Raw genomic sequence first — 14,501 nt, forward strand, 5'->3', positions numbered from 1 at the left:
CCTCCACGTCACAATTACCTTGTAAACCATGTTTGCTTGTCTCGCCAAACGATGGGCCACTATCGAGAGGCTATCGATAGTTTGGATACAATAGATACGAGCGAACAATCGATAGATAGTATCGATATCGAATCTACTATTCGAAATTGTTTTTATTTTTCTGTATATCAATATATCTTGTAACAATATTGGTGACAGTATCAATTATTGTTTACTAGCGTCCCGACTTCGCTCGGGTAAAACACAATAAATTATACACCTAAACTTTCCTCAGGAACTACACTATCTATTGGTGCAAACCGCATGAAAATCCGAGAAGTTTTTCTGTTTATCACGATAGTACTACCGATTTCAAGCTCAACTTTCGCATAGATGCGAACTTTCGATATTGAAGCCGAATATCCCCAACACTAGTGTAATGTGTGTGTTGCCGATCAAACGTGCTCGTCTGTCAATATATTATATACCGTATAGTAAATAGTAAAAATAGAATTGGAAATAGGCATGTCTCACGTACATACTGTTTGGGTTGAGTTGTGACGTCAATGTGCGTATACGCAGTTGATTATTACATGACTTTTAATTGATCGTAAAGTTATGTGCATTTTGCCCAAATACAGATACGGTATCACGTCTTCATCACTTACGTGGTGGACAGAGTCAATATAGTTGCGAAACACGAAGGCCACGTTTAGCTATAAGGCCGGCCTATTGGAGGAATTCAGTATTATTCAGGAAGTAAATAGAGACAGGTTACTTAGGTAGGTCACTTCCCGTATTTTCCGCTGTTAGGCATCTTTTCTGGACCTTTTCTGCGTATAGTGATAGGTTGCTAACCCATCGCTAATGAGAAGAATCTCCAGTATATAGCCCTTTCCCTTAATCGATTTTAATTCATAATGTTCCACCACTTGCTTCCGGTGAAGGAAAACATCGCGAGGAAACCTGCACACTGCAAACTGCTGGTGGACAGTTTAGTCCACTAGTGTGTACGCGACTACCTGCCGCTAGATGGCGGCGGTAGTCTTAAAAGTCATGTCAGATGCCTTTAGGCGACTTGAATAAATTCTGACACCAGTATTAGCAATAACACACTCGATATGACGATGAATTTACAATGAGCGGACAACCAGCTGACATAATGTTTTTATTTCACCAATCACAACCAGCATGCAAGATATCTTATTGTTTTCACTGTCTTTCAACGGAATTTTCTCAAAATCGGAATCCTCCGAAACCCAGTTCTTGTAACTAAGATGGCGCAATGTTCTCAGTAAATGGTGCTAACTAAATAACTTGACAATACTTATAATATCGCGACCGGTGTCGGGTGTCGCAGCCGGCGCTCCAGCGACCTCGGCTTAAGTCTTCCGATGTCGGTAAATATATACTTCACTTAATATTGATAATTGTTTGTGTATTTTCGAAAAATATATGTTTGTTCATCCCGTTCGGCTGAACCGATTTTCATCAAAAATATCTAAGAATCACCGCATAAAAATTAGCTATCAAATAAAAAAAAACCGCAAACAAATCAGTTCACCCGTTAATGAACTACGGCGGTGGCGCCACGTCCACAGACAGACAGACACACTTAGCGGTCAAACTTATAACACCCCTCTTTTTGCGTCGGGGATTAAAAATCAAATGATTCGGCTGGTATCAGGCATAGTGTATGGTTCACACAAGAATCCGGCCCCATTGTTAAGTTGAGCTCTGTCAATCTCCGATGCGACGCCGCAACGCGTTGCCTCTCGTTATTTTTCATAGGTTTTGACATTGACGTGCGTCGACGTATGTCGGAATTCCATACAATTTTCACATGTGGTTCTTGGGATCCGATCAACGTAATGTATCTAAATTGTGTGGGGGCGAATAAGAGTCTGTTTGTTTTTTGCGCAGTCATATGTGAATACACCTTTATATACTTACATTTGTATGTGTGTCCTTTATACAGAAAAAGGACAAGATAAATTATTTGTCGCCATAATATGAATTAACAGCCTTAAAAAGTATTAGGAATTTGAACTTGGTCATTCTGATCCGTATGGGGCTTTCCGTAGAGCCGACAATCAACTGCATTTCTAGGGTTCCGTTCCCAAAGGGTAAAACAAGACCCTATAAGTAAGACTCCACTGTCCGTCTGTCACTAGGCTTGTACCTCATGAACCGTGACAGGAAATTTTCTCAGATTATGTATTTCTTTTGCCGCTATACCAGAATGGTGTGGAACGCAATTGGCCGGTGTTATTAACACCTACGACGGTTGCTTTTGCAATCAGTTTGTCTAAGTTGATGTGCTGTTAGCTGTACTTATCTCAGGGTTGACTTGATGCAATGATGCATTACCTGTATTACCATTGAATTGCATATATGCATACCCGACTGCACTTATATCCATACTAACAGTATAAATGCGAAAATCTGTCTGTCTATCCGTCTGTCTGTCTGTTCCGATTTCACTAGTAAACCGCTGGACCGTTTTTGATGAAATTTGTTATGTATGTAGCTAAAGACCCCGTTCAAACATAGACTGCTTTTTTATTAGGTTATTGAAGAGCTAGTGACAAAACTTTTTACAGTTAATACTAAATTCTAATGACGTGTGCCCAATATTATGTGAAATTCTGAAGCAGTAATTATACTAAAGAATGAATTAAAAAATGAAACTACATCGTAACTTTCAGAATTTCTAAAAGCATCATTTCACAGACTAAATTTTATTCAACCACAAAGCACTGTATTTTTAGAATTGCAACAATATGTTTTATTTTCGGATCGCGTTGTCTATTTGACAAGCCGAGGCAATTCTTATAACGAAAACAGTCTGGATTTGAAAACATGTCTTAGATATTTTATTCAGTTTTACTACATTTGTTTATGAGCTTGGATGTCTTTGTTTTTGTTGAAGATAACATTTTTTTAAGAGACAGGAAGCTAAAGGGGATCTGTGATAATATTGTTTATATTTCCACTAGCTTCATGCCCGCGGCTTTGCCCGCGTGAATTTCCCACGGGAGCAGGATTTTCCGGGATTGAAGTTACCCTATGTTCTTTTCCGCTCTTCAAACTGCATGTGTGCAAAATTTCAAGAAAATTGGTTGAGTAGATAGAGTGTGAAGAGGTAATAAACTAAAAAGCTGCTAAAGGAAAAAACATATTTGAAGTACCTTTTTTTTTTTTTTGTATAATAACATCATTCTATCTCGTGCCCCCGCTTTCGTGCCTACACAAACCACAGAGCGCATCATTTTTAGAATTGCAACAACTGGAAGGCTATTTTTAGAACTGCCGATAAACGACAAACAGCGCGTGCGTAATAGAATATGCATTCCATTGAAACCTTTTTTATACTATATTGTTATCTTGTTTATTAGTGTCATTGCTGTCGTCATTTGTGTTTCTTAGTATCGCGTGTGTAAGCATTTTCTATGAAAATAAAAGTATATTCGCAGAATTGCGAATTGAGTGATTATACCTAGATTTTTAATGTTTTTTAATAAGCGGCATTTTTTAAAAAATATTTTAATTTATATAGCCAATGAAAAATGTTAATATATGTTTTAACTTATTATGCCATAACAAAATGAAATTGCATCATGCAGCGAGATAAAAAAAAAGCTTTTTTTTTTTCATATCGATTTCGGCGAATATTAGATTTTGTTAAACATTTATTTCAAGCACAAAAATATCCGCTAAGTCCATTATTTCTAGCACCTCTTGGACTATAATATGCGTAATATGCACGCGTCAATGTAGAGCAGCTTTGAATTTGATTACAATATGCATTGCTCCTGCAACTGACGTCATGCGGATCCGATCACGCACATAGGTGCAGCGACCCATATTGTTATGTTATTAACAAACAATAACATATCATAATTCATAATTGAAAAATAATTATGATACTATATGTAGGTCTTTGCCATCCTTAGTTGAAGACAAGCAGAACACATGGTTGTAGACCATCGGTACGATCATCGTCGATAACAAGTACTTCTTGGGGTTGCCCTTTCTGTCAGGATCAGGTGGAAGCGATATCAATGTTATCAAAACAGATGGTTAATTTACCGGTCACCTTCCTTTTGGTCGATTTACTGTCTTCCCTCACCCAATATCTCGATCTAAGCTAACCGGTACGTGTATCTATCAGTTACTTCAGACATACGGATGTAAACAGGGGTCTACCATGAAACATAAAACGCGTAGCATGTCTTTGCGTCCGCACCTTGATTTTTTTGACACGATGCGTACACGATATGGGAAAAAGAGATAGCATGTGGAAGTTAGTAACGTAGGTACTATATGTTTCGTTGAAAGCCTTCAGATCTTTCTCACGATCACACCAAGGTCCTGTCAACAGGTGATGCATGCACTCCTGCGCCTAATCTAATCTCTAATCACTAATTAAGGTAAATTTTACACGTCACTTCTAACCATTTAATATTGTATTTAGTGTCGCTTCCCTCGAGCATTAGTCGAACGCCTTGCGAATAAAATATATATTTTTTTATTATAAATTTATGTGAATTTATAGTTTGCGTGTTAATGTGAATTTATTTGTGCTTTTTTTAAAAGTTGTTTGCGTGTTATTATGCGTGTTTTGTGTCGCGGTATGGCTAGTGTCAGGTAAAATATAAATATTGGAAAGTTTAAATTAGATAATGTGTGTGTAATGGAATTACTTAAATGCCTATCAAACTAATTATATTCCTTCCTCATGCGAACACATAATTTCATTTTAAATTTATTCCTTGTTCAATAAATTGTATGAACCATACTGTTCATTTGAAAAGCATTTCAGAACTTAGTTTTATAATATTATTTTACATATAATATATTTAATGTCTCGTTTACTTGAAGCAATGGGATTAAACGACATTGGTTGAATACGGTACCGGAATAATCCTTGGCTTTTCATGATTCACTCATTGTTGTGTTTGCGAAGTCTTAGGTTCGCGGCGAACAACTAGTTTTATTTAAATCACCTTTGCCAACTCTATTAAAATCGGTACCAGACGCTCCTTAGTAGGCATTGCCTCTGTTCAGATTCCCTACTCGTGTGCAAGTAGGTACATTAAACTCCCACTTTACTGCAGTATTGAAGACATTACGACCTTGTTTTGTTATTATTACTCACTTACATTTAATTCACGTGCCGAACCTAACGTAAACATTACAACGTATTCATATATGTATAGCTATTTGTTTACAACCAGCCAAAATGCGTCATAGTGATATAAGATTACTTTCTCGCTCGAATTTTTCTATCATAGATAGGTGCTTAATATTCGCCAGGAATAGGTGGTCGTCGGTCGTCGATATATATATATATATTATAATCAGCACTCGGATCACAATCATAACCTGTTTTGATATACCTTTTGACTATGTACATTATGTACTTTTATATATTATTAGAAAGAAAAAAAAAACATTGTAAGAAACAATAATGGTAAGAGTTTCTTTCGGCATTTCTTCTCGGCAGTGGTCGTTCCGAAATGCCAGCAGTTTGTAGCTTGTGAGAAATAACTATAAATATTGACGAGAAAAAGTGCCTGTGAAGGTCTAATTTCTGAATAAATGATTTGGATTTGGATTTCGGTCGATGGCCCGACTATATGATTCGGTCATAGACCGGCCCAATTCTCACGCAATCGAAGTTCAGTTCAATATTCAAAATTTCTTATATTGGGGTTTTGGCACATGTCTTTTGAAAGGCGTTTTTTTTTTCAAACCAAAGAAAAAGGGCGTGAAATAAAGTCTTCAGGGTCGGCATAAAGCGCGTGTGATGCCCTTGGTGTTGCAGGCGTCCGTAGGCAGCGGTGACCGTTTTCCATCAGGTGGACCGCATGCCTGTTTGCATACTTACTAGTATATAAAAAAACGTAATTGTCTATTTTTTTTCCTAACGATTACATATTAATACGCGAAAATTAAACTATGCCTCCTTTTACGCTCTTTAGTGATTAATAGTACTGTGCTTATACGTATTATGTAACATGAGCCACGTAAATTATTTAATTTTCTAGAGAAGTCGTAGAGCAATTGGTGTAGTCAAATAATGGTCGTAAACCATTTGATAAGCCATTCCAAATATCACTACATAGTATAAAACTAAAGTCGCCCGTCGCGTCTGTCTGTGTCTAAGCTTCTCCTTTCAAACCACGCAACGGATTTTTATGTAGTTTTCACTGCTGTTTAGACAATTTATTCCTGAAGGTATACATCGAATAAAACATCTATACGTATAATAAAAATAAGTGAGCAAACAAACAAAAATAAGCAACAAACTTGTGTTGTGATGGAAATTGATGTGGTGTCACAGTTGCATATCAGACGGTCCAACAAAAAATCTGGTATAGGTTTCATCGCGATACGTTGCTTAGAACCCGAGATATTGAAGTTATGAGCGGACGCACGATTTAAACGCGTGCAAAGACGCGGCCAAAAGCTAGTTTTAAATATATTTGTTTTTACACACATGCGAAGTTTTACTGAATCGTCAGTGTATAAATTATTTGCGACGTTTTTGCGGCTAAATTTAATAATGCAAGTACTATTTGTTATGCTATGGCAACGTTTGACGTCACAAGTAGAGGTCCAGTGCTCAAACATGTGACCCCGATGTCAGGGCCCGTGTAGGGGCCAATTGGGAGCTAGGTGCAATTTTTATTCTGCGATTAGATCGTCCGCGATTTGCGACCAACCCGCTCGTTTTTTTTTAGGTATGATTTTTTTTGTATATATTTTTTTAGTAATTTCACAAAAACTATAACTTATAATAAATATAAAAAATAATTAATATTTTATTATCCGTCTGATTTAGTAATAAGGGCATATTCAATTGAAAATTTGTACGTTTTGCTCAATAATTTTGATAGTATGTCAATATCCAAATCCGATATTTATGCAGTGTCTTAATAGCTATAACAACCATGATGTATGGTGTCGAATGGTTATTATATACATATAATAACCTATAATTCTATATTGTTTCACTCGTGGAAAATTGTATGATGTATTTGAGTGAAAAATATGCCAAAGTCAACCATTTCTAGTCCTCATCCCCCTTTGCCCCTTGTGTGCTATCGAGTGTGTTATTGTCAACACTTGTGTCAAATATTATTCAAGTCGCCTAAAGGCATCTCTAATTACTTGATTACCTACTACCATCTACTGGCAAGTAGTCTCATTACACGCTGGTTACTAAATAGTTATCCAGTATGCTGGTTTCCTCACGATATTGACCCTTCAGTTCTTGCGCGGCCCGATCGGACTGCGGTCATATTGTTGTTTAATTGTTTTTATAATCTTCAGGCTCGAGGGGTTAAGCAAGCTGTGGTCATGCATTGGATTCATCAATTAACTGGGATTCGAACCTGAGACCTTTGGCACTTAACCTCACCGCTTCATCTCTACCCACTTGACCATAATCTAGCTTTTTCTAATACTTGACGGTCACGTATCAATTTCCAGATGACATCGGGCCTCCACAGTCACAGTCATCAGATCTCGCAACCACACCACCTGGACACAAGCGTGCTCCCCCCCGCCAAGGAGAAGACTGTGCATGGCAAGGAGAAAACTTTCAAGGTTTTTATTATTATACCAGTTTTTGTCCGCGGCTTCGCGCGCGTGATTTCACACGGGACCAGTTAATTCACCGCGATGAAAGGTACCCTATGTCCTTCTCCGTACTTAAAACTATATGTATGCAAAATTCCAAGAAGATTGGTTGAATAGATAGAGCGTGAAGAGGTAACAAACTTACGTTCGCATTTATAGGCACGAGTAGGATACGAACCTGAGACCTTTCTATTCACAGGCGGGCGTCTTATCCATTACCCCACGACCGCTTCAAAAGCAACAATAGTATGCCCAAAGAGAGTAGGTGGCCGGTTTTAATATCGTAGCCAAACTTTCGAAATTTGAAGGTTAATTTACACAAGGGCTTCGAAGCGCCACGAATGTTACTGTGAATGAGAAACAGAGAGACAAGTCATCAGAAACACTAGCTATCAAACACTTCGCAGACCGTCTGATATGAAACTCTAAATTCAATAAGTAATCAACATTATCAAACACTTATCTTTGTATGATGCCATTTTGTTTTTCTTTGTATATCAAAAAAGTGCATCATCTAAGATACGTCGATGACTTAGTCACAGTTCTAACTTCACTGCTACTATAACAGTTCACATTTATTAGTCAAAACATATGGACAAAATTCTGTTCGCGCTATATGTGTTATTTTTGATATGTTTGATGATATTTTCAATTGCGTCGGGAAGAGTGGCCACCAAAGGGTTAATTATTATTTTTTTATTCAATAATATTATATTTGGTATGTAATATTATATAATATTTTTTCAAATATTTTTTTCGCTGTGTAATATAATAAATTTTATTTGTTACGTATACTTTTTACATTTTGACGACTACGTCCGCCCGCTGTTTGGAGTTCCTGGGTTCGATTCACAGTGCGGGCAAATACTGCAACTTGTGATTAGTGCTTAGTGTGGGCCGTTGAGTGTCGTCCATTTATTTATTTACACATAATTCTATGAAAAATTGCTTGCCCTGATGACTATGAAAATGATAATGCTTAAAGTGGCAAAAACGTAATTTTTGTATTTATAATAATAAACACAATAACAATTTTTAATCTCCGACGACAGAACGTGGGAGTATATAAGTTTATATTATAGTGACGATACACATGTCCGTCCGTTGCATTGTAGCAGCCAAAAGACTGAACCGAATTTGATTTAGTTTTTCTTTGTTTGCAATATAATTTAATCTTAGCCGTGTTTTTCAAGTTGATTCAACCGTTTTGGAGAAATTACTATTTATTTAATATAAAAATTGACGTGAAAAAGTGCCTGTGGAGGTCTAATTTCAATTTGTTTTTTTTTTTCTTTTTAATTTGAATTTGGAAGCCATCAGTCTTTTCTAGCAGATGAGAGGATGCCAGCAACTTCGGAGTCAGGGATTTGTTAATTTTTTAATTTATTTTTTATTAAATTACACAAAATATGTCAGAATTTGGGTCACAATGTTGCTAAGCAATTTGCTAGATAACCGTTTGTCATGCGTATAGTTGTTGGATGTTCCTACAGATAATACATTGAATAATTAACTGATTAGATTTGCATTTTTGTATATCGTATGTTTTTAGAAATATTTAGTTACTAGCTGCGCCCCGGGGTTTCGCTCGCGTGGGAATTTCGGGATAAAAAAGTACCCTATGATTCAATTTCGGGATAAAAAAGTATTCCAGGTTATATTCTACCCGTGTACCAAATTTCATAACATCCGTCCACTAGATTATGCGTGGAAGAGAAACAAACAAACATTCTCACAAAACTTTCGCATTTATAATATTAGAAGGATTTGTAAAGTGTGTCACATGTACTTATTTCACATTTTTATTATCTACCATTAAAGTTTATAATCTAATACTATAGAAAAATTCTAATGCACATACATAACGTTTTGTATTGTTTTCAGGTGGTGGTCGGGGGGGAGGTAGGGGTGATGAAGGCGCCGGTGCTCGGCCCCCGGCCCTACAATGCGCTGGCCATCATCCACACGCAGCAGAGCAACACATTCGAGATGCTCAACTCTCTCACTACCAGCGTTGTAAGTCTCTCTCTCTTATTTTACCGTGTTTTCTCGGTTTCTTCCTCAGCTCTTCCGTTACTGAGTGATTGACTGACAGACAACGTAAAACCGAAACCACTAAGCTGAAATTTGGCATGAAGGGATTTCCTGAAATTCCCACGGGAAACGGATTTTTACTCACATACGAAGTTGTGGGCAAAGCTAGTAAATAAATAAAACTGTTGACCCCAACAAGGTCTAGACCATAATGAAAATACATTTGTGACCCAAAATACCCATATATTATCTTGGAAAAATCTTATTAAATTAGAATATGCAAATATTAAAATTGTATGTTTTAAATTCTAGGCTAGCCAGCCAGTAGTGGGCGTGGGCGTGGGCGTGGGCGTGGGGCTGGACGGCTACAGACGCCGCAGCTCCGGTGCTGGGGCGCTCTGCGACCCGGAGCTCGACGACAGCGGCAACAAACTGGTGGCTAGACTCGAGGACGACGCCTTCATCTCCGAGCAGGACCTGGTGAGTACCAGCCGTGGGCGTGGGCGTGGGCGTGGGCGTGGGGCTGGACAACTAACGGGTGGCTAGACTCGAGGCTCTCTTATCCAACCATCTCTTATAATATTATTTCGTTTATAAGTGTTTATTTTGAAAGGATAGTCAGACTTTGTTTTGGTCTGAGACGGATGGAAAAATAACCCTTTGACATCTTAAGTGTAAAAAGTATTTCTCTGTCAGAAAATGTGTTTTTACTCTGCATTACAATGGCTAAATGTGGTTCAACATTTTTATTCCACAGATTGTGCTTGTACCAATGTTGTATAAATTATTATTTCTTATAATGAAGGTCAATGAACCAGCAGTTGACAGGTATAATAAAATGGCCGTTGACAATGATAACTTGTGTATTACAGGAAGAGAATATAGAAATCGCGACTGCAACAGAGAAGGGCCTGCAACCGGACGCTAACGACACCGGCGAGGAGCAGCCGCAGGAACAGCAGAACGGTGAGTATCATCCACTCTCTCTCAATCTCACTCTCATCTCCGCATGTTACCGTTTATCGGGGACTGTGACGCCCGAAGCCCGGGGTTAGCTTAAAAATAACGTTAAAATTTTGAAGATGCGGCTGTGATTTTACAACCGTCCGCCTGCCTGACGTCTACCCTCTTTGGGATGCTATTGTATATACGAAAATGAGTGAGTGTAATTCCAGAGAAATGTGACGCATTTTATACAGGGTTACTGGTATCAAACGCAAAACCTCCTGAAGACTACTTTGGTACATCAAAACAAGCAAATTTTTTCTACGACTTTTCGTGATTCGTAGTTTTATTTTTCATATAAAAAAAAAACAATCTACGATTCACATGTGTTAACTCTATGTAACAGCCAAGCAACACGAGACAGTACAGTAGCGTTATGTAGCGGATTCGAATATAGAGTTAACGTTTTATAGAAACGACATTAAAAATTAAAAAAAAATATTTTTTTTTTGTATTTATTACGTTTAGACAAAAGTCGTAGAACAAAATCTATTACCTTATGCGCCTTTGGAAGGTTATGCGTTAGATACCAGTAACTCTGTATATGTAAGACAATAGATCGAACATACCCATGACTTGTTTACTAAAGCATTTGCCTATTAATTACTTAACTTATTAATCTTGTTTGTTTCAGGTCTGGTGTACAGTCCAATGTACAAGTTGGACAACCTGGAGATGCAGAAGGACAAGGAGAAAGAAGATAAGGAAGACGAGGAGGAGCCTATAGGCGTCTCACCTTGTGGAAGGTAAAATTGCATTCATACGGCCTGTTTAAGCTTGTAGTTTGATGGCCTCGGTGGCGCAGTGGTTCTTGCCATCGAACTGAATTGAGGTCCCGGGTTCGATTCCTGGTCGGGTCATGATGGAAAATTATTTTTTTCTGAATGCTTCGGGTTTTGGATGTTTATCTATATATGTATTTGTTATAAAATATAGTATCGTTGAGTTACTATCTCATAACACAAGTCTCGAACTTACTTTGGGGATGAAATTTTATTGACTAGACTTGTTTTGTTATATAAAGGGATCCCAACTAATATTATAAAAGCGAAGGTGAGTTTGTTTATACTTCTTCACGCGTTTCGATCTATTCATGCAATCTTTTTGAAATTTTTCATATATATAATAAGGGCATAGGGTTTTCATGCCACGTTAAATAATTTAAGTAGAAAACGTTATAGTTTTTAAACAGTGGTGAAACTATCGCTTAAATAACAAAATGAAATTTCACTCATCTGAGCGTATTTTCGTGAATGACACGGACGGTCGGTTGCATGCAGATTCTTCAAGTACGACAAGGAGGTGGGCCGCGGGTCCTTCAAGACTGTGTTCCACGGCCTCGACACGCAGACCGGCGTCGCCGTGGCCTGGTGCGAGTTGCTGGTGCGTACACACACACACACACACACACACACAGGCCACTCTCACGTCGGATAATGTGATTCCTAAGGAAGGTTTAGGTGTATAATTTATTATGTTTTCACTCGAGCGTAGCCGGAACGGACCATTAGTGTAAATATAAATTATTTGAATAAACAAATTTTTAATATATATTCATATCCTTTCGGTGCATAAGGTCCATAGTATTGTTTCGTCCATAGTATAATTACGTCTAGCTTTTCTTACGATTTGAGTAAAATCTTTTTACACACTTTGCTGACGCCATTTCATTTTTCGACGACTTATATAAACATTACACCGTTTCTTTCAATTAATTGAAAGACTGGGATTCAATATATTAATGTTTCAGGAGAAAAAGTTGAACAAAACGGAGCGCCTCCGCTTCCGCGAGGAGGCCGACATGCTGAAGAAGCTGCAGCACCCCAACATCGTGCGCTTCTACAACTACTGGGAGGGCACCGTCGCCAAGAAGAAGAACATCGTGCTCATCACCGAGCTCATGCTGTCCGGGACTCTCAAGGCGTGAGTAGCTCCCCCGTGCCCATTGTATTCCTCCCGCGTAACCTCCCCAAAGGATTTGTCTCCCCAAAATTCCCCCCGAGGGCTGAAAATACCCCCAAATTTGGAGGGAATAAATAGATAATAAATCTGGCAACACTGGGGTAGATCACTAATTTGTAATTTGATTTGACGTTGTTAGATCACAATATGGCTCGTAACTTTTGTTATATACCTATCTATTTAAATTGATTGTATCCTGTTGTGTATATCTTAATAAATAAAATAAATATATTAGTTGACTGAATAGTCAACTAATATATTTATTTTATTTATTAAATGAATATAAAATAAAATGCCTTCGAATGAAGGCCCATATATTAAACCAGTGAAAAAAATTATATGATAATGACAATACTTTCGAAGATATGAAAAAAATAAAATTATACATTTTTGAACTCGTTCAAACGCTCCATGCTACATGGTATAAAGAAATGACGTCACGACTTAGTAATTGTTCGCAAAAAAATTTGTCATCTACCCTATTTATTGCTTTATTTATGTACACAACATATAAAATTTACAAATAGGAAACTTAAGTATTTAACAAAGGTATTATCGCTTATTTCTATTAAAAAAGTACTACATAACGTAGGCTTTAATTAATTAATTTAGCTAAATGAATGTAGATTAAGTCTCGGGAGATCTAAAGTTATCGTAGGTTTTTAAAAAAAAAGAACTATCTATTGGAACGAAATGAATATGCGATAGAGGATTTTTTGAAGTGACAAGATTTAAAACATGTTTTTTTTTTGACAAGTTCACCTATAGTGAGCATGCTATGTAATGTCCTTGTAATGTATATTGATATTATTTATTGTTAATTTAATTATTATTGTATTATTATTTATCCGAATTTCAGACACAATTGTAAAATTGTTATTGAATAAATAAATTGAAATTGACACGTCCCCCGTTGCAGCTACCTGCGGCGCTTCAAGCGGATAAACCCCAAGGTGCTGAAATCGTGGTGCAGGCAGATCCTGAAGGGGCTCAACTTCCTGCACTCCAGGACTCCGCCCATCATACACAGGTATTATTTTCTTCCTCACCGTGAGGCGTGTGGTTCCGCCCTAGAATACGACCACTCCATATCCTCCCGTGGATGTCGTACGAGGCGATTAAGGGACACACAGCCTAGACAGATACAATAATAGCATTCCCAAGGAGGATTGACGTCAGGCAGGTTGTGAAATGACAGCCGAATCTTAAAAATTTTTTGAGATTTTTTGCACGCTTTCCCGGACTTGCATTCCTTGCATATTCCCGGGAAATGCAATGCAACATTGCACATTATTATTACAAATTTGTTGGATCCTTTCCACTATTCGTGCGATCTCGACACGATCGTGCGATTCGTGGGGATCTGTATTACAGGTTTCTTCTGAAACCTACTTCGAACATTTTTCTTTCACAAATTGTAAAATTGTTATTATTATTATATAACCTGCAGAATAGTAATTTTGTGTGTTAGGGACCTGAAGTGCGACAACATCTTCATCACGGGCACCACGGGCAGCGTCAAGATCGGGGACCTGGGGCTCGCCACTCTCAAGAACAGGAGCTTCGCCAAGTCTGTTATCGGTGAGGCCCTTTTAGGTTCCGCAGCCGAATGTCTGTCTGTACTGTCACTTTGTTCAGATGTTGTTTGGGATGTAGATTACTATATTTTGTAAACAGCTTTATAATTATAAAATATCCTACTAATATGAAATGAAAAATGGATTTTTATGAAATTTTATATACGGGTAGAATATAACCTGGAATAACACAAATGGTTAAGCAGTTAGTATATAAATAAATTAAATATTAATGGAATGACTGGTCAAAACTATATCTACATGGTGTAACACTACCTCCGACAAAGCCGTTAG

The 14,501-nt window shown here is 37.6% G+C and overlaps 1 protein-coding gene across 8 annotated transcripts in view; it reads left to right on the forward strand.

Moving 5' to 3' along the window:
• Window positions 1-14,501, forward strand: part of Wnk (Wnk kinase) — a 49,775-nt gene that overhangs the window by 5,478 nt on the left and 29,796 nt on the right. For all 8 annotated transcript variants that reach the window (XM_053763235.1, XM_053763241.2, XM_053763240.1 and 5 more), the window contains exons 3-11: window positions 7,480-7,596; window positions 9,514-9,645; window positions 9,976-10,143; window positions 10,536-10,629; window positions 11,303-11,414; window positions 11,949-12,051; window positions 12,419-12,591; window positions 13,550-13,660; window positions 14,102-14,211. In XM_053763235.1, coding sequence (XP_053619210.1) covers window positions 7,480-7,596; window positions 9,514-9,645; window positions 9,976-10,143; window positions 10,536-10,629; window positions 11,303-11,414; window positions 11,949-12,051; window positions 12,419-12,591; window positions 13,550-13,660; window positions 14,102-14,211 — 1,120 coding nt within the window. The remainder of the gene's footprint in view (window positions 1-7,479; window positions 7,597-9,513; window positions 9,646-9,975; window positions 10,144-10,535; window positions 10,630-11,302; window positions 11,415-11,948; window positions 12,052-12,418; window positions 12,592-13,549; window positions 13,661-14,101; window positions 14,212-14,501) is intronic.

This window comes from Plodia interpunctella, chromosome 23 (genome assembly GCF_027563975.2).
Source record: "Plodia interpunctella isolate USDA-ARS_2022_Savannah chromosome 23, ilPloInte3.2, whole genome shotgun sequence".
NCBI lineage: Eukaryota > Metazoa > Arthropoda > Insecta > Lepidoptera > Pyralidae > Plodia > Plodia interpunctella.